This window comes from Chiroxiphia lanceolata, chromosome 5 (genome assembly GCF_009829145.1).
Source record: "Chiroxiphia lanceolata isolate bChiLan1 chromosome 5, bChiLan1.pri, whole genome shotgun sequence".
Lineage (NCBI taxonomy): Eukaryota > Metazoa > Chordata > Aves > Passeriformes > Pipridae > Chiroxiphia > Chiroxiphia lanceolata.
Genome location: NC_045641.1, coordinates 36,927,579 through 36,954,898, shown reverse-complemented (window position 1 = coordinate 36,954,898; position 27,320 = coordinate 36,927,579). Strand labels below are relative to the sequence as shown.

Below are 27,320 nucleotides of genomic sequence, written 5' to 3'. Positions count from 1 at the left end.
ACGGAGAATTATCCTGAATTATGTGCCAGTTGTTCAGCATGGGAATAGGACTAGAATGAAGCAAACAAGACCAGATAACACAGATCCTGAGGAAAGACAGGCAAGTAAACTCACAGGAATTACCATCACCCAGAGAGGCAGCTCTGAATGTTGGTTTTATCCCACCACATAATTTTAAAGTATTTTGTTTCTGATACATACATAGCTTTAGAAGTGAACAAGTCAGCTTCAGAAATGAACCACTGGCCTCAGTCAGCATGCAGGCCAGATAAAGCACTCAGAACCATAAAAAGCCTGAAATGCATTTAAAAGATCTCATCACACACAATTCCTTCAAATTCAGAAGCAACTGTTGTGGTTTTCCACATAAAGGATAGCAAGTACAAGACTAATTTCTTGATTTCTACTGTCCCATGCTGTTAAAATACAAGAACTAATATTAACAAGAAAGATGAAAAAGTGACAGTTTTACAGCTCCAAAGAACTTAATGTTTAAATGTAACTTCCAGTGAGAAATAATTTGAAAAAAACTTGCTGCAATTAATTAGGCCCTAATGACCAAATTCTTGGGTGGAAAGATTTGGTGATAAACTGCACACAAAGACACTCTCTTATCCTCTTTTCTGAAACACCACCAGTTACTGTGCCCCACTAAATTTTATCTATGCAAACACATTCTATTCATACAGCATCTCAAAGAGGTAACCTGAGCTCTGCTGAAACAACTTAGCAGGAGTCAGGTATCATTTCTGCCATTAGCAAGAGAGGCAGGTTCCTGCTTATCAACTTGTGGCTTCACAAAGACAGCTGCTCTCTGGTTCCCAAGTCCACAAATTACAAGGTAACACTGAAATGTAAACCAAGATGTACTTTTTGTACAATTTTCCTGACAAAATCTTATGTTATGTGCTGTTAAATGTGTTGTAAATTATATACTATATAAATTAGTTGAAACACCTCATGTCAAGTCCTCTCTACAGCTTATGGTTTGATAGGTAAGCAGAAAAGACAGTCTTTTTTATTTTTGTATTATGTGAAAACAGAAAGACCAGGCATGCTTGAAAAAGCAGCTCAAAAGTGGTTTTAGAAAATCAAAGAGAACAGCATGAGTAATGAGGATGATAATAATTAGCACCCAGACATGCACAGCAAAATTGTGTTCCTCAAACAGTAACTGCATTATACCACACTACAAGCGAAAAAGTGGATTGTGCAAATATTTTGTTGTTTCAGTAACATATCTCTCAGTTACTTTTTCCTTTATGTTTTTCCTCTTTCTTACTGTCCTAAAACATTGTAAAGGAAATGGAATCTCTCAATAAACCTCTACAAAGACAGCCTTTCGGCTCTTTCAATATTCCACTCTCATGATAAAGCAAAAGCAATTCCTTTCTCCTTTCCCCTTTCTACCAGACTCCAAGAAGATGAAGGGACTTGCATACTTTCTTTTCAGCCCTCGTCCCCTGCAGTCATCCTTCTCCCTCCAGCAGGCCAGCACCAGGGCCTCTGCAATGCTCTCCCATTGAATTCTTGCCCTCAGTGGGGCTGCACAGACGTAACCAATCGCAATTTACCAAACACTTCTAGTCTGCCCAAGGCACCAGACTCCAGCTTGTTCTACATCTCATGTGTCAACCCTGTGGGGACAAAAACATCAGACATTTCCTTTGCAGCTCAGGACTGATGGGGACAAAGAGCAGATCTATCAAAGCTGACACACTGTGTCTTTTTGAGACCAGAATGGAACAAAAGATTATGAAATCACCTATAATAATTCTTCTCTTTCTGGTTTGAATTCCTAGGAGGTGTTTTCCTGTCTTCCTAAAGCCATTGTCCTCCCTGTAATGGCCCAGCTGTTAATGTCACTGTCTTTTGAAACAGGTCACGCTAATGGCAAGCTTGCTTTAGGCATATTGATTCAAGCTCATTAATATGCATGCTCTCTCTCCATTCATTTGTTTCTCTATTTACTTTGAAGTTGCTTTGTTGGAACCTGCACTGCTTTTCTGTGTTAAGACTCTTGGCTGGCATTTCTCAGCTTGCTGCATCTCTGTTTTTTATCCAGAACGGAAATGGGATGGAATGTTGCAAAAGCTACTAAATGGCACCTCAAGTGACATTTGGTGCCCAGCTGAATGAATTTCTTTGCCTCCTCACCCTCACCACTGAGAGATATTTTTCTACTTGCTCTCAAGTTGGCTGTTTACATTGCACATTTTAGGGCAAGTAATATCTCTGTATTTGTTAGGCATCTGCCCCAGGAAAGTACAGCCCCTCACTGTGCTTCTACAAAAAATAACACCACTTGGGTTACCTTAAGTCTCTTTCTAGATGTTTCTTCCACCTGAAAGAGTTATTTCCAGCATGAGAGGAGAAATCAACTTTGACTCAGATATAAAATTCTCAGTGTGATAAGGGAAAGTGATTCAGCTGTCTTCTTTTATTTTTGGCTTTGTGATTCAGGAGCAGCTCATTGTTCAGATGACACAGTCAGTCATAACTGGAAACTTCTGTGAGGGGGAGGAGTAAAAGCATTTATATAATATTAAAAGGTCACTTTATATTAAGATCTCTACACAAACAGATCAGTATCAACTTGGTCCTCAGCAACAGGTCTATGTCATCCAAGGTTATTTTGGAGTAAAATATTTGGACATGCCATTTTCCTCGAAGTACCTACAGGAATGGTCAGTTAGGTAGTTTCTCTTGAAACTGCGTGTCATGTCAACATAGGTCTGCTTACTACTAAGTCCTTTCCTAGCAAACATGGAAATAGCCACACAACCTTCATGATTCCCTCCTACAAACACCACTTTCTTCTCCATAGCCATCTATTATAAACACTCTGAAGTATGTGAGAGAAGATGGCCATGAGCAAGACACTGAGCATATCTAACTAAGGAGTGAAGTCAGTTTGAATAACTAAATTTAGTGGCCTTTTCTAGAGGGCTGCAAGATTTAAATCAAATAGGTACAAACACCTTTTTTGGCAGATGGGACTCATAGTCTCTACTAAGCCAGTGCACCAAAACTTCTACAGTTTAAATGAAACTGCTTTGACTCCACTCCAGCTTCAGCACAGTTGTTCCCAACCCTTTAAATCCCACTGCACTTCTTGTGGAGAAAAGCAGTAGTAAGCTGGATAACGTTTAAAGTAAACAATTCTTCTGCTTGATCTCACAGAATTTTTCAGGAGATAAAATATTTACATATGGAGCTGGTTTTTAATTCAATATAGTTCATTAAATTATTTACAGCATTAGTTTTAACAGGATCCACAAAAGGAAGCATATAGTAAATTAACACAACCAAACAGAGTGAGTGGTATAGAGCAGGAGTCACTAACCTATGTCACAATGCAAAGGGCTGCATATGAGTTACTGGAATATGGCAAGACAGTAGGGCTGACAGGTGGTCATGAGCTGAGAGTCCTGACAGTTTGACAGGGTTCCTCACACAAGGGCCAAGAAGGTTCCAGTTACAACAGCATCTAACAGCTTTAACACACAACCTCTTCCAGTTCACACTGTCTACTGGCTTGTGCCTCACTTGATGTAATACAGAATCCATCTCCCAGCTGCTGGCTGAAGTACTTGATCTTGGTCTAGATCTACTGCTGCACAGCCTTGGCTTATTAACTACATATTCTCCAACAGGAGCAGTAGCAAGGATGCAATGTCATCTGAAAATCCACGACACACTGCAGTACAATGAAGAGCTGCAAAACACAACAGTGAGTACAGAAATACCAGTGCTATGAGCCAAAGTGGCCGCCTGTGGAGGAACAAACAGCGTAGAGATGAAAGCACACACCAAAATGTTTCAGGTTAATTTTTTTTTCCAGGTTACCTTCCCTACTTATTTTCAGCACCTTAAAGTATACAAAATCCATCTCGGCTAGCCCTGAAAATTGCTGGTTATTGCACTTAAAAAGTAAAACTCGCTACCTAGCGTGACCAGCTTTTGTCTTAATAGAAACAATGGAAAAACACCTAAAGCTCTGTCACCTGGAACCTGAAAATGTAGTCAGCTCTAATAAGACAATGCCCATCACTTCATCAACCAAAGAGGAGGACAGATGAGAGAGCATGCCACAAGAAGATTTTGACTCACCGTGGCTAATTTCTGAACATCTTCATCGGATGCTCCCAGTGAAGCAAGTCCTATCTCTTGTGAAAACTGTGCAAACTTGGGATCAGCAAGTAGAGGCACGTGTCCCAAGAGTTCATGGCACGTATCCCTAAGGAAATGGAAATGAAAAGAATGTAATTACAGAAATTAATACCATAATAATTCCATAATTAATTTAACATAAGCCATTTTACATGGGTCTGACCCCTACTTTAAAAGTCTTAAAATGAAACACAGTTTTCAGTGTAGTAGTTCTTCCCTGTGAATGGTTTCTGCATGTATGTGGAAACACACACATTTGCTTCTGTTAAATAAGTTATATGTCATTTAACCCTACCTGTTCTGTGATTTTCTCATCATTTCCACATTGAGTGGGAGAGCCTGAGCACTACTGACTTGCAGACTTAGTGACATGAAGACTGAACAGCCCAAAGGCAAGAAAGCCAGGTGTTTCACAAGTATAATTTTCAGCATTTCTTTCCATAAGAATCAAGTTCAAAATCCAACATATTCCCTCTTCCTCGTCTCCATTCCCCTTTCCATACCTGGGTAGAGCTCCACACCAACATTTTGCCACTTGGCCCTAGAAATTTGAAGCAATATTCACAGAGGTTTCTGTGTGCTTAGTTTCTCATTTAGTCATGAGATCCTACTGCAATTACTGTTGTTATGCAGTCCACTTCTCAGCAAACGGATTTAAGAAAAAGCAGGAACCCCAAATCATTTCAGAAAGAACAGCTGTTCACATCTGTATGTGCATTATTAGTCATGACACAGTGCAGACATAAGTGTACAAAAAACTCCTAACAAAAGTGCACATGCATCATCTACAAAAGCTCTCAAACAATTCTGAAAGTTTTGGTGCTTTTGTTCACAAGAAATAATGGACTTGATAGTAAAGTTCACTTTAAAAATCCAATATGACATTTCCTTTGCTTTTGTCTCTTCCAAGACATTTCTCTTTCTTTTTTTTTTTTACCCTAAGCTGTAAACAAACATTTTAAAGGCAAGGAGAAAACATCAAGTTTTCTGCCTTCTACCCAAAATCATCCAACTTGTGTTTTATAAACTATTTTTGTTTGAAAAGTCATAGAACCTGCCACTTCAGCTAAATAATGAACAGAAAAACAACCTCTATATAATTTAAAATCATCTTACTCAGTATCTCACCAAAAAGTCTGCACCAACTATGTGTAAGTAGAGAGCAGTAGACATAGTTTCTGAATACGCAAATGAAGATTAAAATTTTTGGTACTCCTAGTCTGCCTCACCAAAAGCTTATCAAATATAGTTCCAGTGCTGGAGGGTCATATACAAGCTTCCTTATCAGTCCCAATGGCCTCACTGACAGATGCGCAGCATCATTTGCTCATGTTACAGTCACACTTTTCGGTGAGACAAGCATCTGCCTGAAGTTGTGTGTGACAAGTTTGCCAACGTCATATATGAGTAATTCATTCAACGAGACCCATAGCTTAGATAGGAGTCCCTTTCTCACTGGACCTCACACTTGAAAAATTGGTTAGCTCCGCTGGTATCCATTTCTTTGTTCCCAAGGTGGTTTGTATCACCTGAGCAGATAATCATTAAAGGTTAATGACCCTTTTTTAATTAATTTAGTTCCAGTCACAACAATTTCTTCTATCATCTCCTGCAAGACTTAGCTTACTAACAATACAAAGGATCGCTGGAAAATGTAGTTTGAAGTCCGACAGATACGCCCCAGGAATTCTCAGTACCAAGTAAACCTCAGTTCACTGGAGGAACATGACTTCTCCAACCATCATCTTTCAACACAGAAATGGGCCAAAAAGCCCATTCTCTGGAAGCCCAGAGCTCCAACTCCAATTCTTGCCTTCACTGAAGAATCGACAGTAATTGCTGAGCACCCATGCTACACTGCATCAGTCCAGATATATTTAGCTTTGTATCAGTAGTTCAAACAACAAAAGCAAAGACGATCCAGTGGGACTGGCTTCAAGTTCCTGGCTTCAGGTAAGCATGCTTGTCTGCAGGCAGGCTTCTGCAGCAGCAGCACTGCTATTGATACCTGAGCGAGTGTCTACATCTCTGTTTTCCTGTGCTGAAGCCGCAACTCCCAGAAACAAATAAGCAAAGATGTGTTATTCCCAGTTCTGCCCTGGGATATGTGGTCTTTGTTGCATCCACCTTTGCGGACAAAATGAGAACAGACAAAGCCTAAACCTATTAATTTGTCTCTCTTGGCAAGAGGAAGAGAATGAGGAGGCAGAAGATATTTCTCTCGTGCTTTTAGCTCATATATTCTTCCATTAAAACTAGACAAAGTGGTATTTTGCTTGTGCAGTTATAAAGAGGGGAGCTTGAAGCAAAAAGAGTATGAACAAAAAAAAAACAAACCCAGAAAATCTTTCAGACAGAAACATGAACCAGCATTTGGGATTGTCATTAGAGACTCTTAGACTTCCTGCCAGTCTGGCCCTTTATAGATAGTCTAAACAATATAATTCTTTGCCTAACTACCAAAGCTTGATTCTTTTGTTTTGTTTTATTCAGAAAATAATTAAGTTCCTTTAATTTATTCATACACATTGCTCTGAGAAAATAAGACTTTTGTAATGCACTTTTTACAGCAGAAGATTTTTCTTGGAGTAAATTAGCTGAGCAGAGGAAATCTACACAGCCTTGTGAATGTAGTAGAAACATAATGAAAATCAGGAAGGAATGTTTTAAAATGCATACAGTACTGATACAGATCAAACCAAATGAACTCTCCAATTTGTATCTATAGCCTGGGTGTTAAATCTGATAGAAAGCCTGCTGAAGTCAAAGGGAGTCTTTTCACCAGGTTTATATCATTGAAATGCAATATTCACCAGCCAGGGACCTACAGCAAACCTCATTATGACCCCATATATCAACCAGCAGATCTCAGGGCATTACAGCTACTGCAGAAGATGAAGAGCTGTCCCCACTCAAATCAATTTAGTTTTGCCATTGATTTAAAAAAACCAGCCAGGATTTCACTCTACATTTCTGGTAACACTTACTATGTGCTCTATGCTATCAAAAAACCCTAAACATTTTAAAAGAGGTTTTCAAATTTTCCCTAAGGAGTTCCTGATAGTTAGTCTGCTTTATTTAACTAATGTGAACAAGTAAGTCTAGAAGAAAAGAGTATAACATCATTAGAAAATGACAGCTTAATTCTTCTGTTAGTCATATTTAGCACTGTTAAGACCATAACCTGGATTTTTAAGTTCAGCCCAAATAAGGAATAAAAATCTTCATTCTAACTGAACTATTGTTCAGTTAGAATGTGACTTTCCAGACATCTAGACCAGAAAGGTTACCAAAAAACGTAGCTGCCATTACTACTAGGGATCAGCTATGATCCACTGCATAATTCTGAATGTAAGCAGCATCCTGAAAACTACAGGGCTCTCAAATGCACAAATCAATGACCCAGAGAACATCAGCAAAAGCACAGACACGCTTAATTGTTTCTTGGAAAATATTTCTTCCTTTCATTCTGTTGGAGTTATGCACCTAAATCTCCTATCAGTAGATGAAAACATTCTTCTAGTTTGTACTAAGTTAATAAATGTCATCATTCTTTTACAGAACATGCTGCAGTCTGAAACTGGCTTCCCACAGGAGAAGAAATCATTGGTGCAAAACCTGGCACTTCCTAAGTATCTTTTTTTTTTTTTTGAAATATCTACAGATATTTTTAGATGGACTGGAAGAGGTTCAGCATCACATATCCAAGCCCTTCTTTCAGGATTTTATGTTGCAGCAATTTGGCTACAAATTTAAGAGATTAAAGTTTAATTACAAAGGCTATAGAAGTGAATGAATTCCTTCAGGGATCACCATCTCCTCCCCAAAAGAAACACGTATACAAAACTAGCCTCAGAGCATTTCAGCAAATGCTTTGCCCAGTTCAGATGCTGACGAAAAAAGGTAGATAAGTGTCTAACAGCACCACCTGGTGACTCCTGCCAGAATAATACTAGCACATTTTTAGATACAGCTTAATATGCAGTTCCATGAAACCTTTTATATACAAAAATATTACTCCGTGGTTTTGGCTGTCGATTCATGAAATCCAAGTTAGGCATGAGTCCAAATATTTACAGAACTGGAGCTGAATATATATGTATAAATCCTTTGTGTAAATTTGGGTAAAAATCAAATACACTCGAGTAGTCCGAGCTGATTAAACCACAGCTACAATTTCATGCTAACTGCCTGATGACTGATTCACTGCAAAAATGTCAGTCCTGTGGTTACAAGATCAGCAGATGCCTTTGGTAAAACTACCTCCATACTATCTAACTGACATGTATTGTTCTGTTATTAGTGCACAGAACACACAAGACAAGAACTACAGTCACTTTGATCTTCTTCCCCACTTATCATCAAAAGATCCTATGCCAAAATATTTCATACAAACTCGCAATATTCTGTTTTGGAAAAGCTGCAATGCTCTCCCATGAAAGTTGTAATTAAAACGTTTCTTATTTCTATCATGTTCCCTGTAACAGGTTTCATATCTAATATTCTCTCTTGGTGAGAGACCAGTGCCTCATGACTTGCTTGCATTGTGTTATAGGAAAGAAACGAAGTTCAGCTGGGAAGCCTGGCCCAAAAACAGAAAAATGGGAACACGGAAGTCCAAATTATAATTCTAAAAGCAATGTTTTTTCAGGAGATTCAGGGCTTTTTTTCACAACTTCTTTCTCAAAATTTTTCTCAAAATTTCCAGTTGAAAATTCTATTTTCCACTGAAATATAATCCAAATAGGATTTTTGACGCACCACAATATAACACAATTATTCAAGATCATTGTAAAAAGTCAACAAAAAAGTCTTTGAATTAAATTCTGGCTCACCAACATGAAGTATTTTGTCATCAAATCCTTCATCAATGCCATCATGGTGTAAGTATATTTTCACATTTGTAGGAAAGTTCCTCTTTTCAATCTCGGCAAATTCAGTTGGGTCTTTTAAGAATCTAGTGAGTGTATTTTTTCAGTACTAAAGCAAATGCAGCAACTTACGGTTCCGGTGTGTAGAGAGGATCTGAGCCATGTCGTATGTACTGAGTACAGTGAAAAACTCTATATGCTAAGCCAGCTAAAAAATCCCGGGGAGACAGATATCCAGCAACTGGTCTCACTGTGAAGCCAGACCTTTCTGAAGTGAAGGACATAATAAAAGACCACATTATACATATATCACTATATCAGTTTCTGGTGACAGATCTGTTGTTAATTATTCTACCAGAAGCATGACATGAAGAATCTTGGCTGAAGATCACCGCATATCATTTTCAATTATTATGTACAAGAAGCATTTTGCATTGCTAGCATATGTAAAATGAAAACAGTTTGAAGTATTTCAAAGTTGGTTTGAATACCTCTGTCTGGAAAAAAATGCTAAGGTGCCATAAGTGATGTTCTTAATATTTTTATATCTAGTACCAAACGGGAGAGAAGTTTCCATATCAGAAGATGGCTTCTGTAGAATATGTTAAAAACTAACAGAACAGAATAGGATTATAACAAATTTGTCATTACTTTTACAGATAAAATATTGCTTGTGACAATAAAATACCGATTTTTATAGTTTAGGTCCTCATTTAAACATTTAATAGTGTTCCTTTGTCAGATTAGTCACAGAGGAGAACAGCTTCAGATTCAGTGACTTTAAAAAGCACATTTCTCTCAAAAATTAATTCTTCACTCTTTCAAAGTTTTTACAGGAGAACGTTTCAAGTTTTTCTACAACAGATACTACTACTGCTATATGTAGTCTGAAAACATAGTTCTGAAAGAAGTGTCAGATCTTGAATTTCTAGCTAGGGACAAAGAATTTAGCACCATTCCTTAGAGACCATAATACAATACATGACAGACCCAGAAAGAAACAGTTAAATTCAAAGAATGATGAATCAGCTATTAGTAAATGCAGGTGTTCACAAAAAAGATTTATGGATGAAGCACGGACTGAGGAAAGTTACCCTGTCATTACAAATTTCATTATTTCTTTTAACTAAGGCTTTTCCATATATATTTGGGACAAAATGCTCTGCTAATTATTCTCTTAACAGCACATAATTTTTTTTTTCAAACACCCATCTCTATAATATTTTAGTTCCTGAGCAAGAGGATTAAGGAACAAATATATGTATCTGAGGGGACCTTTGAGAAGAAATTAAAATCTTAAATTTACTCTTTGGTAGCTTTTTCTCTAGAGGTAAACCCAACAAGTTTGTGCCTGCCACATCTTCCATATGGGATACATTTCCACTATAGATGAAAAATAAGACTATTTTCAAACTTAAATATGTAATATACTGATCCTTTACAAAATAAAATGAAAGAGAAGTATCAGATCATCTAAAGTGATATATTTTTTTCAACATATAAATATAACAACTAGCTTCATGAGGTCTTAAGCACTCAGGAAAACTTCATATTCATCAGGCTGTAAAACAACATGCCAAACCTGCTTCCCTCTTTAAATTCAGTTATCTTTGCATGTGATTCCCTCTTTTACTTTCCTGGATATTTGGGGGATGCCCACTGCACTTATGAGAGAACACAGCTAACTCAGCTCTTTCTTTTCATTATACTGAAGGGCTTTTCTCCCCGTGCAAGATAATCATAGAATCATAGAATCAGCCAGGTTGGAAAAGACCTCAGAGATCATCAAGTTCGACCCTTGATCCAACACCGCCGTGGTTACTAGACCATGGCACTAAGTGACACATCCAGTCTAGCTTAAAAACCTCCAGGGACAGAGAATCCACCACTTCCCTGGGCAGCCCATTCCAATGGCTGTTACTCCCTCTGTAAAGAATTTCTTCCTAATATCCAACCTAAACCTCCCCTGGCACAGCTTAAGACCATGCCCTCTTGTCTTGCTGATAGCTGCCTGGGAGAAGAGACCAACCCCCACCTGGCTACAACCTCCTTTCAGGGAGTTGTAGAGAGTGATGAGGTCTCCCCTGAGCCTCCTCTTCTCCAGGCTGAACAGCCCCAGCTCCCTCAGCCTCTCCTCATAGGACTTGTGTTCAAGTCCCTTCACCAGCCTTGTTGCTCTTCTCTGGACCTGCTCCAGGACCTCAACATCCTCCCTGAACTGAGGGGCCCAGAACTGGACACAGTACTCCGAGTGTGGCCTCACATCATGCTTTACATGTTCAGCTGTTTAACTTCTCTCAATTTCATACATGCAATACATACATAAAACTGTCTTGACTCAAAAAACTCCCTGCCATGGAGAACATCAAAAACAGAATATTTCAGGCTAAACCAAAGACCTGAGAATGCTGAGAATCTTTTCATTTAATGTGCTTGGTATTCCATACTAAGAAAAAAGAGTGTTTTCATTGAACTATATCTACTGATAAACCAAATATGAATCTTACCTTTAAGAAAAATAGAAACATCTTCCAACTGAGGTACATTATCCTCTCTGTATCCACAGTACTTGGTCAGCAGAGGAAAGTTTTTTAAATATTCACGACAGGCATGGGTGGGATAGAGTTTACTGAGTTCCCTAAATACCACCCCCCATGTTTTAACTTCTTCAGCTGTGTACTCCACTCTAGGAATGGGTTGACCACTGTAAAAAAAAAATTAAATACAAAATACATCTGAATACAACTAGGTTCTAGACTAATTATGGAGAGCAACATTTCTGCAAAAAGTATTATTTAAATAAAGGTAAACAGAGACTACTAAAACTATTTAAACTATTTTAAATTGACAACTAGATGCTTTTTTCTCAGAATTATTTCTTGATGTTATGATGTACATATTCTACCATTTTCTTAAGAACTGTATTTCTTTTTAAATAATCACATTGTTTCTTAATCTTTGTACATATCATAGTAGAAAGATGCATTTCTTATATGCCATATTCCTATATCATGCTAGTATTTCTCCACTTATTGCCAATGATGCCTTTGCAAGTGGACAGCTGAAGATCCCGATTCAGTCTGATGTGTAGTTTCAGTAGGACAGCAGACTGCATGCTTTATACATACTTTAAAATACACAATATTCACACAGCATCATTACCTAGCATTTTGTGAAGATTAGGTAATTACATAGATGCTTAGAAATGTATAGATCCAATTTAAAAATATATATTCATTGTTTAGACTGTTGCTTACATGTGAAGATATGTTTGGAATCCCAAATTCATCATCAGGAAGCTCACCTCAGAGCCAGCTTCACCTGTCTAGCTGAAATTAAGTCTGTAAATACATCTCTCCTTTTTTAATTCTGCACTGTTCCTCTGCCCTCTCCCATTTACAAAGATGTACAGAAATTGCAAAGCAGGAACCTTCCAGGGTACCTGCTAAACTGTTTCTGACATTCAAGATTTGCCTTGAGTAGTTATAGCTAATTCAAAACTGACTGATAGTGTGAACAGTGCGAAGAGTTCCTTCCAACTTGCACTGCCTTGTATTTAGCTGTAAGGAATTTTCCATGTCATGGTCATGGGGCATCATCTTATGTCATTAATTCCCCCTAGAATGTTATAATCTTTCTCTGGATTTAATATTCACAATCTATAATATGTAATCTCTGCCATCTGCCTTCTCCTCAGGTATCTTCTTTTGCTGCACTGTAATGATGATGTACAGACTGGCAAAGGGATTCATATGATCCTCCTCCCTTTCATCAGTTCTTATGTCCCATCTCCATGCCAGGGCTGGACAGGTGGGCACTTCCAGCCCAGTACTGCAGCTTCCGCAGTATCTCAGACAGCAGCTAAATAGGTATACTGGGCACGGGGAACTCCACTGCAGCAGAGGAACTGCAGTGCTGGGATTTTGCTAGAGGTTGTTGCCCAGTCCTGTCTCCACTGTACAAGGTAACAAGGAACAAGCCCTCATGTCACATTTGATTGCTGCTATGCAGTCCCTTCATGCACACAGAGGATCACCTGCCCTACATTCATTGTGGTTGTCCCCTCATCTTTACTGAAAACTTACCATTTAATCCCCCTGCCTTTTGCTATATGAAAGGATTTTGATCCATGGCAGTTATCTGTCAGTCAAAGGATACTTTGCATGAGGTACTTGTACTTGTAAAGGTCTCACTGAATACCCAATACATTCACTAGTGTCCTGTCAGCCACTCTTACAGACGTGACAAGAATTGCAACACATTTAGTGAAGTATTTCTCATCCACAGAAGCTGCACTGTGTTCGTGCCCATCCTGCAGTGGGAGTCAGTCCTGCAGGTCTAGTATCTGTCTTCCCCCTTAACACTTCATCAGCCTTAAACTGCCTGCCAGCTCATGGAAAGTGTAGCACAACTATTCTAAATTGTACTGCACACGACAGCACAAGTAGGTTGTTACTCCATCCACTTGGTGCGCCAGAATACCCAGCCTCATCCCTTTTCCTTAGGCCTGACCTCTACGATGGATACTGCGGTATGGGTCAGCACTGGTCCATCAAGAAGTAAGATACACATGCACCAGTGGAAAAACTCACGTTTCTACTGTCACTAGGAAGGTATAAACACAATCAATGGTCTGAAGCTCACTAAAAGGTTTATAACTTAGTTATTGTTTCAATTAATTCATTAGTACTAACGTAAGGTTCACTGAACATTAATTCCTTAATAGGATTTATGCATAGGAGAGCTGATCTTACTTCCAGCTCATCATGATACTGCTTTCTTTATCAAGAGAATCAAGGCAGCCAGACTTGAGGGAGGATCTACACCTTTTTCCCTCAGCTCTGCAAACCTCATTTTTCTTACCCTCATATTTCAACAAGCAGGACCCACCTTCACTCAAACATTTCAATAAATCACAGAAAAAGCCAGCCTGCATAGCCAGCTTCCTTGTGGCTAAGATGACTCTACAAGCTAACCTAATCTGAATTTTTATTTCTCCTTATTAAAATAGGGTCTTTCCATTTTGCCATGGACATGAGCTATCAACTCATATTATAAATTCCGTCTTAAACATCGTATGTTTCCTCCACATTTAATTTTCTCAACACTTTTCCAATCCCTAATCAGTCTCAAAGGACTAATTAGGAAGATTAATGCATTTTCACTATCTTTAGGATAGAAGCTAAGTGAAGGAGGGAGAAATATGGGGTTTTATGGGTTTTTTGGTCCATTTATTTCATACAGCTACCTTCACTACTGTGCTCTATTAACATGCCCTTTAACACCCAGCTCCAGTAAATATCTGCTCCTCCAACCTCACTTCTTAGTGTTTTTCTCTTTCTCTCTCCATTACAGATGCCACTTTATGTTCAAACAAAGCAGAGCATCTACCACTATAGAACAACCACGATTCATAAAGAAAACACTGATCTGGGCTTTTCAACTCAGCAACTTTTTATGGAGCCAATTCCTTGCAGTCAAATATCTTTGTTATTTTTTTTAAGGAAACAAGTGTGGTTAGGGGTTGTTTTACACTGGAAAACGAAAGGTAGAAACACATCAAGCTTCAGTAAGTGATCAGGAAGGTCACTTACCTGGAAGACACTGACAAGTGTTTATCCCCAAGAAAGCAGCCCTTATAACAGAGCTGGTCATTTTGCATAAGTAAGTAAAGAGACACTAGACCACAGAGGTGAGTGTGATGAGACTGCAGTGTAGTGTCAAGACACCTTTAACTCTGAGCTCCACAGCAGGGGTAGCAGAAACAGCTCAGCTGTAGCAGCACAGAGTCCTCCCTGAGCTGATTTGCCTTTCCTCAGTATGGCTTAGGCTGTGCTGCAGCAGAATGCCAAGCGTGTCTCCCTGGGCTGTCTCTACACACATACCCAGACACATCCTGACTGTACATACCAGCACATATGGCATACCCCTGGGGTTAAGGATAACCACTGCAGGAGACCTGAACTATGAATGAGATTTTGACACGTTAGGTAACTGCCCTAAGCACTAGTCTGCCAGTTATTGTGGTCCTGGCTAAGAATATTTGAAGCCTCCTGTTTTCTCTCTGCTCTCAATAATAGGACAAGTTTGAAATCTTTTAAAGGTTTGGAAAGAGCAGTGAAATAAAGGAGTACATCTGAGCAACTCTGCTGAAGTACAAGATCTGGCCCCTAAATAATCTCTAGTTATTTTATTTTTGTAATGTGCCTGCAAAATGGTTCTTAAGCCTTCAAAATCCAAAGAAGGAAAAGATTTTTCCTTTCTTTTATCTGTTGTTCAGGGGTTTTTTTCTGGGAATATGTAGGATTACTTTATGCAATTTTGTGAAACGATGTTTCTCACTAGTTTCAGGGTGAAAAAAACCTCACATTTTGAAGCAGAAGACCAACTACACCTTAGTATGCCAGCTATATGACCTTTCCAGCACTAAGCTGAGGAAGAAGGGAAGAAGGTATTTCCAGCAAGTGAGCAGGTGTGAAATGCATGGCACTACTGCTACTATGATGGGTAAATGGAGAACTGCCCAACATACTGAAAGAGCCTAGGAGCACACACAGCCTGCCCTCATCCACAGGTATCCACTTGACATGCCTCACTGCACTAAATGCTAGCACTAACTTCACTGCAAGCATTAGATTGAAAAAAAAAAAAAATCAACTGAAAACAAATATACAAACAAAAAAACTGTCTCGATTTACATTTGAAAGCTGGCTAAACTCAGGACTTACCTGGGCAGCCTAGAGAGCTTCTCTACCAAACAACACTGTCCCAGCAGGCAGCAGCTCAGTGTGCTGGGTGGATGTCATGAGCATCCAGCTAAACAAATGCCACTGTGGGCAGAAAGGGGAACGAACACTAGCACCTACACATTTGTAAGATTGGTAATAGCTTAATGACAGGAATGGGACAAAAGTAAAGGAGAATTATCATCAGAATTATATGGTCACAAAGCAGAGTTAATACTTCTGTCCCCCCAGCCTTCTGCAGGCCCTATACTAGACTTATAATGAAAAACCTTCCAAAATCCAGTTTTGAATGCTTCCTGACAGGACGTGCCTTCTATAAAGGGAGAAAAAAAATTGTGTGTTTCATCTTCTTTAAACAACGTAGGTAGAAATCTCAAAGGAGAAAAATGAAAAACCTGAAGAAGTGTGGTAAAATGAAAAAGATCATGAAATCAGTATGTTCTTTCCCTTAAGAATGAGTGCTTAAGACTGTTGCAAATAAAACCTAGAGTAGGATTAGAATTAGTTGAATGCTTCTGTGACAAGAAAATTGCAACACAGTAGGTGTTTGTAGGTAGAACAGAAAGTTTCTTAACTTCCAGGGACTGTAGAAATTGAAAATACTGACTTGAAATGAGAAAAAAAATCACAATGAAAAAACACATGCAGTGCATTTGTGCACAGGCACCAGCTCCACTGCAGAGAAATGCACTGACTAAATTCTAAGAAATTTGGAGCTGTGTAGGCAAAATTGATAAATGGCACTTTGCAGCATCCAGTATCATCATAGAATTATTAAGGCTGGAAAAGACCTCTACAATCATCAAGTTCAACTGTTAACCTAGCACTGCCATATTTGCCACTAAACCTTGTCCCCAAGTGCCACATCCACCCATCTTCTGAACACTTCCTGCGATGGTGATTCCACCTGAAGAGTCTACTCCAATATCTGACCACCCTTTCAGTGAAGAAATTTTTCCTAATATTCAATCTAAACCTCCTCTGGTGCAACCTGAGGTCATTTCCTCTTATCCTGTCACTTGTTATCTGGGAAAAAAGACCAACTCCCAACTCAGTGCAATCTCCTTTCAGGTAGCTGTAGAGAGTGGTAAGGTCCCCCTAAGCCTCCTTTTTTCCAGGCTAAACAACCCCAGCTCCCTCAGCTGCTCCTAAACCCTTCACTAACTCCACTGCCCTTCTCTGGACATGTTCCAGCACCTCAATGTCTTTCTTGTAGTGAGGGGCCCAAAACCGGACACACGACTCAAGGTATGGCCTCACAAGTACAGAAGGATAATTATTGCCCTGGTCCTTCTGGCCACACTATTTCTGATACAGGCCAGGATGCCACTGGCCTTCTTGGCCACCTGGGTACACTGCTGACTCGTTCAGATGCTGTTGAACAGCACCCCCAGGTCCTCTTCCGCCAGGCATCTTTCCAGTCGCTCTTCCCCCAGCCTGTAGCTCTGCATGGGGTTGTTGCAACCCAACCTGGTACTTGGCCTTGTTGAACCTCACACGACTGGCCTCAGCCCAGTATAGTACATGTATCAAAAAAAGAAATAATAATTTTGGTTTTTACTGAGCTCTTTCAACTACACTGGGATGCTAGATATGTGTACTCAGAAGTGTGTCAGTGAGACACGCAAACATTTGTAAAATATTTTCTTAAGTCTAAGCATCTGTGAATAAAATGCTGAAGAGAAAGTGCTTGCCTTTCAAATGTTTTCCTTGCCTGTATCTGTATCAAAAATGTAACAGGATTCAAGTATCAGGTTTGTAATTTATAGCCCACACTAAACTAGTCCAAGTTTAAAAGATGACTTTGTCTACCGTTAAACTTTATTCTACAGAATTAAATAGAGCATGAATTCTAATTAGTCAGCAGCACAGGGAAGAATTATGCCAGTACTTACTATTTATAGCTCATGGCAAGATCCACAAAGTACTTTCTTCTCTGTCGATAGACATTGTCTTTAAATCCCTTAAGCAAGGAAGAAGAGAGTCATTTACAATAAGGACATAAAATTAGCTGTGAGAATTATAAAATAAATCATTGCAGTGCTTATTTAGTACTTAGTTGCACTGTATTTTGATTAACGCTGTCTACTGGACTGCAACAGAAAACAAGGATTTCTTCATTTTTTTCTTCACCGAAGTCTCACAGGAGCCCATTCAAGACAGTTTTGTGAATAGGTACAGTCATTCATCCAAGATGTTGATAAGGGAAACTTTTTCTTATCATTTCATCTCATTCAAGGTTTCCTTGATCTGAATGGAGATCTACATGCAGGCACATAGCAGAAGAATTTACCTATCCTTAATACATCTTTCTTTACTAGAGTCAAGCATCTAGAGATCATAAGCAACTCATTTTGAAGATTCTTATTTCAGCAGTTGCCATCCTAACCAACACATTAGAGATTGAACCATCAACATCCAGCACTAAATAGGCATATTGCTTCAGTTTGAGTTACAAAGGAAGGGCTCTACCTCATGGGCTACAGTAAGCTCAAACCTTTTCTATATTAAGTGCAAAAGAGTTGCATAGCACATACACACTGGCCATTTACAGCTCTTTGTGTTATTCAAAATTAGAACAAGATCTCTTCTACACGTATAAAATATGCAGACACTTCAGGTTTTGCATTACAAGAAGAGTTAACTTTTTTCAAGGTAGAACTGTCAATCTCTTGAAGATAAAAAGGATAAAAACTTAGATCTAAGTTCCCCAGTTAGTGGCCCACAAAGTGCATTTAAGTTTCCCTTATTCAAAGCTGAAAATTAAAATGTCTTTTTTCCTTATTGCTCACATATACAAACGCAATCACTGAACGGAATTAAAAGATAACATGGCTAGATTTGAAATATTTGTATGAGGTTCCATAAAACTCAGAAGACATTTTACTGCCCCATAACCAAAGCTGTGCTGCTAGGGGAGAGTAAGTGAGGATTTCAGAGGACTGCAGAAAACCTTCCTACACAAAGAAGCTTGTTTGCTGTAATCTGGGGGAGTCTCCTTGTCTCCTTAATACCTTTTGACATAAATGATGAGTTACTCAGGTGAAGACCATTCAAGACCCGGAAAGTCATGGAAGACAGCACAGGGGACTTAAATGCCTGTCAAGTGTAGTGAAACTGAGACTGAAATCATTAGCCAGTACGGAGTGGGTTAGGGCTATGCTGCTGAAGCAGTACTATCCTTACAGGTTCTGTACTAGGATAATTCTCTTTGGTCCTCTGGCACCAAATGCCACCGCTAAGGAAAAGGGTAGATATTTTTAAAAGCCAGTCACAGATTTACAGGTTTTTACCCCATTTCTAACACCTAGCATACTGTATGGTGTGTAAATTATGTTTGTAAGAGTTCCCCCAAGGGTAAAATATGTATTCATAAAATGCAAATGTCTTTTTTTCATTTTCTGTAAAACTGAAGGCAAATTTTCAGCACAGTGCTACAGTATTTAATAAAGGTACCAGCTCAAAATATAAACAGTATCCAATAGTCCGTCACAGTCATAAACTCAAAGTTGGAATGAGCTGTCACTACAACCTCTGTTTGAAGCAAATTATGGTTAGTGGATGAAGATAATCAACAGGTTTTTCCTTTCTGAGAAAATGTGAAGCAAATCCTAGTTTGTCATCAAGAAGCACATGGCAGAAACCAGGATCCTCAAACATGCTCCCTGTCTGTGGGCCCACAATGTGGGAAGGGCTCACACACGGCAGAAGTAGCTGTGAATGAAGCAAGATGATGATTATTATTGTGTTTGATACATGGGCAAGTGACACCAGACAGGGAAATGGAGCTACCAGGAGACATTGTGATGGTATTCTCCTGGTATGAGTGCAAAGGTGTGAGAATCTGTGCCTAAACTCCCGCTGGACTGTGTGCAACAAAAAACAAAGGAGACTATCACCTACAGCTGCAGTTTAATCTGACTGTATTACAAAACAGTCTTATGGTCAGATATCTTAGTTTGCTGCCTACTTCCTTTCAGCTGGAAGTTTCCTACAATACTAGTTTAATCCAGCCTATTTTAGGAATTAATACAACTAGCTACCACCAGTATCTTTCAGTCAAGTCATGCAGAGGTAGAAACTGGGATTTATAAAAAGGGAAAATATTTTAACACAAATGCTTTCAATCATCTGCCATCTAAAGACTCAGAGGCTAAGCGTTTATGGAAATTAGCTGAAAGAAATAAAACAATAACAAAACCATTTTTCTGTCTTTTGCACTGAGCATTTGGCAACACTGTAAACACAGCTTGTGTGAAATGCAGGCTCATCTCCTGCCACCAAAGTCAGGAAACAATGTGAGACACCTTCCCACCTGCTGCATTCATCAGAAGCAGGAACATATTGCTCTGTTTTATTTTGTAGTTACCTCCTGAGTGACAAACTATTCCTTCATAATTCTTTCCTTCATATTTCCTTCATTATTCCTTCATAATTCTTTCTTCTCTGACACCTATTGACAATATCAGTTCTTACCTAAGAGCTACTTGTGGCATAACTGAAGGTTGCATTGATCTAAACTCTTTAAAGTTTGAAACCTTTCTATCAACTAGTTAATTTAAAAAAAAACAAGCATTACAAAAGGGGACATACTTGTTAAACAAAGAATAAGTTTTCTGGAGGACCTCCATCTTGTGTATCCTTCGACAGAAAAGGAAAATTAATTTACTGAAACTACTGAAGAGAGAGTAGTCCCCACGTTCTGAAAACAATCAGCAGTCAACAGACTTTTTATCTGACTGGCAAATAACCTGAACAAATTATCTACGGGACAATTTTGTGTTACACTTACAGGGTGATCTGCATCCAGCTCAGATCCATACATCAAAACTCTCTGGGAGCATTTGTCCAATTCAGATATCTTCCTGGGGAACCAAGGGACACAGTCGAGATCTGTAGAAGACAGAATGCAAGTTGAACGTCCTGGAGAGTAAGATTATGGAGATACCTGTGCAAAACGTTTGTCAGTGCCTAAGCCAAGTGATACGAAAACAGCCTTGCCTTCTTCGTCAGTCCAGATGTTTTCTGGTGGATTGAGAGATACGATATTAGTTTGAAACTTGAGCAACTGGATTAGTTCATTAAATTCTTTCTTACTGCAGTCACAGTCCACAAAAATTTCCACCTCCGAATTCCTTCTCTTTGACTTTCGTGATTCAATATGAACCATACTCACATGTTTTTCCTGTGGAAAGATGAAATAACAGATGAAATACAGACATACCAGCAGAAGGACAATATTGATAGCATATTCTTCAGGAAAGTTTTTCCAGTTATTAAAAGACCTTTTTATTGAAAGTAGTCCCTTTTTTGTATTTATAGAATCAGTTAGTGACACATAAGAAATACTGATGAAAAAAAACCTGTACAGAAAGTAAAAATAAAATTATTATATAGTTAATGAAGAAAACAAACTAATGATTTCATTTTATCTACAAAGACAGTCTCTTACAGAGGACAATATAACATCATTTTTTTAACAATGCAATTTTTTATTACTTTTATATTGCTATATTACATTCTAATGCAATTTTACTAGGCAATGTGCATAATAATAATGTTAATTTAAATAGACTTGAGTGTGCTTCTTTAAACAGATGCTATTAAACATGTATTACTTTAGTCTCTCTTATAAACATCCAAGGAAGAAAATATTTTTGTGAGAATGTGTATCAGCCTCACCTATCTATTGTGCAGCAATTATTGATAGCAAAAAGCATTAACAGTAATAAAATTGTACTAAAATTAAAATGTAATTCCATTCATTTTCTATTACAATGTCCCCAGCAAACACAAATCATGCATCAAAGATGAGAGTGTAAGTACTTCTAGCATGAAAACTTTCCTTTGGGGTATCTCTCAACCACAACTACTGGTCTGCCAAGGGTGTAATACAATGACAGATAAACATAATGTGCTATGGTTGTCCTGATCTAGTGCTATGACAGCCTTGCTTCTAAACAGAAGTTGGATTAGATGACTGCTTTCAAACAATACTTCTATTGACTCTGATTTTTTTCCTTTTTTTTTGGTCAGACAGAAACTATCTGTTACTTTTCACAACTATCCTTTCGCTTACTCAGTGAAGCCAATAAAATATTTTTTGATATCCAAATGGGACAAACTTTGTTCTTGTACTTCCACTTGCCTGCTGAATTTTGCATAAATGGTTAATACAATTTTACATAAATTTACATAAATACCATTTCAAGTGAAGGTCTCCTCTGGTTCTGCCAACTAGCAGTCTCTGCTTTTACACCTCCGGCTGTACATACATAATTCTTTCACTGGCATGCTCCATAACATATGTATACAGTGTAGCTAACTCAATCACATAACAAATTCACTCTGATCTACCCTAGGTTAAGTGGAGAACAAAACCCCACACTCCCCCCTGCAATACTCAAATTGTTGTGACTACATGAATGGGGGTGATATCTCTGCTACATCTTCCAACCATATTTTGAGAGACCACAGTGACTTATACACCTATTCCCAAGAAGGGGTAGTTGATGTGCAAATCCAAAATTTCAGATATAAACTCACACAAGCAATTAAGCCAGAGCTGCAGTCAGACACTTAACTCTTGCAAAGAAACTGCATTGAAAACATGACTCCTTCTGAAACTTCTGTTCACTCCCTTAGGTTTCCCCTCTTCCTATGAAACACCCTGCTTCCTGGCAGCCTCCCTCCTGTGGGTCTTACTCACCCCTTTTCCCAGGCTGGGGAATATAAGTATCTAATTACATCAGCCTTGGGAATCTGCTCCCAGAGACAGCGACTCTGAGTGAGGACTGGCAACATCCAGTGCCCCTCCACTTACATCCCTCTGATGGTTTGGCCTTAGAGGTAGGCTCCAGGCCACCTCCTAACTTTCTCTTCACTACACTGCACAGATTGAACAACCTAAGACTTTCATCATACTGCTTTAGCTATGCTCAGACGTTCTTCCAAGCTCCCTTCCATTCTTTAACGTGGCAAGCAGACTACATGCAGTACTAACAAGCAGTCTGACTGAAAAGCATCAACTGCATTGGGATCTATGGGGAAACAATACTTCACAATTTACCTTCCAGTTAGACACATACGTCCCCTACCCTGCACGTACTTAAAGGTCTCTTTAACTTTGTGACCAAATACTGTCCTGCAGCAAGGCTGCCGCCACCACCACCTGATTGTGTGTAATTTAGGTTTCAAAGTGCTCTCTGCAAGCGCCTCCTTTCATTGTGGCCTGCACAGACTGCAAATCTAATTCCCAGTGTTGAGAGTCACACATCGGAAACCTAAAGCGAATGGTGTAAACATCAGCATCACTGTTAAAACTTCATTCCAGAAAACCCTTCACCAGCCCAAAATGCTTTGTTGAATGGTCCATAAAATTTTAAGTTACTTTCATTCAGTTCTGCAGAGTGAGCGTAACTGCACTCTATTCCTTCCGCCACGGTCCATTAGATTTATACCAACAAAGAGCCTGACCTCAGTAGCCTTCATCAGTTCAGTCAGTGTAGAGATTTGTAAGCTTTACCTGGAAGAGTCGGAGAGCTTTCACCAATCCACCAACTTCATTCTTCAGGGAAAACACCACAGCTGTCTTTCCACCTTCAGAAACAGATTCACTTTTCCCATTTCCCTTATTCCCTTTCTTTTCCTCATTTTTCCCAGAACTCGATCTGTTTAGCTACAAATGGATAAAGAACATGATCATTTCAGATGAAATTGGGCATTTCCCACAAAGAGAAATTTTTGTTAGAAAATAACTGAACGGAATTCATCCAGACTTTACTTATTCAAAAGGTAGTGTGTTTACTTAAAATCAGAATCACAGACCAAAGGCAGCTGCTAGAGACGATTGTGTAAGAGGCCACTCCATTAAAAAAAAAGCTTAAGGAAAAGCATATAAATAGGATACAAATACGATGGTATTACTAGGGCGATACTGTAATTAGCAATAAATATGAAGCAAATGAAGACACTCTAAATTACTGGAAAAGCCAGCAGCTCTGTTATTCTAACCTGACTATTGCTGCAAAATTGCAGGGATGCTATTCTAACCTGTACCAGTCAATTTACGAAGATTTGCATTGGTCTGTACGTTTGTATTAACCATTAAATTTAAAACATAAACTTTACGGTCTCTGTTGCAGTACAATTTGCTGTCATGTAACTTTTCCTGAGAAAACAAAACATCTGTTCATTATACAAACAAGGTGGAAATACAAGCTCAGACTGCACCACAGAATATCAAGTTGGATGGGACCTCAAGGATCATCTGGTCCAACCTTTCACAACAAAAGCACGGTCTAGACAAGAAGCCCCCAGCACCCTACCCAGCTGAATCTTAAAATTGTCCAATGTGGGGGATCCACCACTCCCTTGGGAAGATTATTTCAATAGCTGACTGTTCTCATTGTCAAAAACTGTACATCCCATAAAAGAGGAATTAGCTGAGGAACTCAAAAAAAATACAGAAAATTACACCATCCTTGGTGACTCCTACATTCTTCTCACAATTTGGGAGTCAAAGAGTGCTTTAAGCCAAACTTCAGCCAGCATTTTCAAAAAAAAATGCAATTTTATCAGCTTAGATCTTGTCGAGATGCCAACAGTACAGCTTTTATAGATAATTTTTATAAGATTGACCGTGATTTTCAAAAAACAGCCTGCATTTTCCAATACTCTGTCACAACTTCAGGAGTTGTGACTCCTGAAGAAATTAAATCTCCAGTGAGATGCTGCTTTTTCATAATCCATAATACAGTCACTAAAAATACAAAGATAGAAATTTAAAATCATATACAACTATTTCACATGGATTGAACTGTCTTTTACTAATTTATAAAGCAGCTTACAGAAAATAACCTGAAAATGAAGATTTTCAAACAGGTCTTAGAACACCCTTTAAATGGCACAGGTTAAACCAGCCACATTTAAACTAGTTACAGGACATGCTAAGAAGCCTCCGTGGTCTTTTCTCACCATTTATTAGACTACATGGAAACAATCTGGAAAAGCAATTAAGTTTGCAGAATGATATATGAGTGGTTTCACACATGTTTATTTTTTAGCGATTGAGCTTATATGATTCTGCTCGGTAGATTTGCCCAGGGACAGTTATGGAGAAGGTCACTTTCAGCTTCAGTAATATTTGGGATTTGGCTAAGTCCTTTTCATATACATCAGGCACACAATACCCACATGAAGCGACAAAGGTGCCATCTTTATAGCATCTGTGTTTTTTCCATGTGTGCTGCTTTCTAGAAGCTACATACAGATGATCATGGAGTCAACTGAGTGTCTGAGAATCTCAATATCACCAATTCCTCTGGAAAACAAGGGTACTTGGCACCTTCCAAGATTGTCACAGGTTCCCTAATACTCTGATGAAATCATTAACTAAAGTGATGACAAAACCCTCTCAAGCACTTGAAACCTATAACACCTATTTGTTATGAGCCCAGTAGACGAGGCTGAACTCAAATCTTATTAGCCCTGCTAATCAGTACATTTCATAATTAAATAACAAGTAAAAGATCAACTTCCCTAATGAAAATTAATTATCTGGGGCAAGGGCAAGTACTCAGGAAAAAAAAGTCATCTATAGTGGAACTCAGTGAAGAAAGTAACTCAAATATAAAGACAGTAAAACAGATTTATTCCATTTAATTCAATACTTCCAATAGAAGTAAAGCATGTACAAATAGCAATATTTCACATTTCAATATAAAGACAATATGCCAGTTCACAACTGGTAGAAACTGGTGCATTCCGTTGGTTCTACTCAACTGATCCAAATCTTCATATGTTGAAAAATTCTATAGGAGGCAAAATCTTCATAATCCTAAATATTTCACATATTCAGATTAGGTTGCCTTATTAGCCCCTATTAACATTCTTTATTCTTATTTAGGCATACATACATTTACCTGTAAGCATACAGAAATTTATCCCATGCTTGAAATGACCCAAGCACCTGTTGCACCCATACCATCACCTTACAGAGAACTATTTCTACCTCCTGACAGGGTTTTCAGCAGTCCCTGCACCCCTGTCAGCAGGCAGAAGCTGGGAACACAGCAGCACAGCCATCGGCACCAATGCAGTGTGAGTGCAGGCGACTTCTATTTTACCGAAAAAGCTTTATATATCGTCCCGTGAGGTTTACGAGTGCCTTGAAAAGGCAGATTCTGCTGATGCAAATAGCCTGCAGGATTTACCACAGACTTCCAAAATCCAAGCATTTAAAACCCCGCTGCTTTTCTGTTGTTCCAGTAGCAATATGGTTCCTTTCTGTAGTAAGGCTTGTATTACTAATGAAACTTTTTCTGTTATTTACAGACACTTTTAAGGCAGCGTTCTGAACGAGGCAAAGTTAATTTCACCGGGCCCTGCAACTGCTGAAAAACTACTGACTTGACCACGAAAAGAAGCGGACGGGGGACGCACGGCGCCCGGCATCGGGTCCCGGAGGCGCCGGCGGACCCGACCTCGACCCACTCGGCGGCTCCCTCCCGTCCCCGCCGGGGTCGGGGCTGCCCCGTTCCCAGCCCCGCCACTTACGGTGAGGCTGCCGGCGGCGGGGCGCTCCTCCGGCAGCGCCGAGTCCAGCGAGAAGCCCCTCCGCGCCCAGTACTTACTGGAGAACATCATCATGGCGGGCTGCATGGGGCCGGCGGGCGGGACGGGGGCAGCGCCGCGCTCTGCCCGCCTCGCCCGCGGCCGCTCCTTTTATACGCCCCCGCCGCGGCTGATGGAAACACGATTAGGGGACACCCGTCTCCGGGTGACGAGAGCCGCTGGCAGGCGGACGCCCACGGTCCCCGCTTACCTGCGCCGCCGGGACGGGACAGCACAGCACAGCGCGGGAAGCGAAGCCGCCCCGGGCGCTGCCCGGCCCCGCCGCCCCGCGCCGGGGGAGCCCCCGGGGGAAGCTGTGCCCACAGCAGCCGCGGAGGTCCCGCAGCGGAGCGGCTGCCCCCGCCCGCCCCCGGGTCTGCCCTGGGCGGTGCCTTCCTTCCCCCTCACACCGATGCCCGGCGCGGCTGCTGCGCTCCGAGCCCAGCCCGAGCAGCGGCGCGGGCCCGCCCTGTGCCCCGGCGCTGGCAGGGTGGGCAGCGGGGCAGGGCCGCGCAGGGCTCACAGCATGGGGGCGCTGGGACAGGGCCCAGCAGGGCAGAGCACTCCGGGAGCTGAGCTTCTGCACAGGGAAGTTGTGCAGAGATAGTGATGTGAGAAATTCTTCGATGCAGAAATTCATGTCTCTCCATTTTATAGAGTAATGCTTTGAAAGATATATTAAGGGATAGAAATTAGATCTTGTAAGGAGGACTTAACGTGCCTTATATATCGACGGTAGGTTAAGTCTGATTGCAAGGAGTACTTCCTCTGAAAAAGAGCACTTCACTGGAGAAAGCTGTTTAACCGAGGCAGCAATGGCTGTGGTTTATGCCTGAGCTGTGCAAGGGCCAGATGCTGATCATGAGACTCTCTTCTAACCACAACATCAGTAAAACAATTAATTACTTGTGAAGGT

The 27,320-nt window shown here is 39.9% G+C and overlaps 1 protein-coding gene across 3 annotated transcripts in view; it reads right to left on the bottom strand.

The window, feature by feature from the left end:
• The window catches only part of TPH2 (tryptophan hydroxylase 2), an 86,509-nt gene extending 60,025 nt beyond the window's left edge, over positions 1–26,484 (bottom strand). For 2 of the 3 annotated variants that reach the window (XM_032689395.1, XM_032689398.1), the window contains exons 1-8: positions 26,348–26,466; positions 23,316–23,468; positions 20,792–20,975; positions 20,583–20,683; positions 17,686–17,753; positions 11,552–11,748; positions 9,177–9,312; positions 4,114–4,240 (exon numbers count right to left, since the gene is read on the bottom strand). In XM_032689395.1, coding sequence (XP_032545286.1) covers positions 4,114–4,240; positions 9,177–9,312; positions 11,552–11,748; positions 17,686–17,753; positions 20,583–20,683; positions 20,792–20,975; positions 23,316–23,468; positions 26,348–26,452 — 1,071 coding nt within the window. In that variant the 5' untranslated portion in view covers positions 26,453–26,466. Of the gene's footprint in view, positions 1–4,113; positions 4,241–9,176; positions 9,313–11,551; positions 11,749–17,685; positions 17,754–20,582; positions 20,684–20,791; positions 20,976–23,315; positions 23,469–26,347 lie in introns of all 3 variants that reach the window. The other variant, XM_032689394.1, reaches the window with a different exon arrangement.
• Between the last annotated feature and the right edge of the window lie 836 nt (positions 26,485–27,320).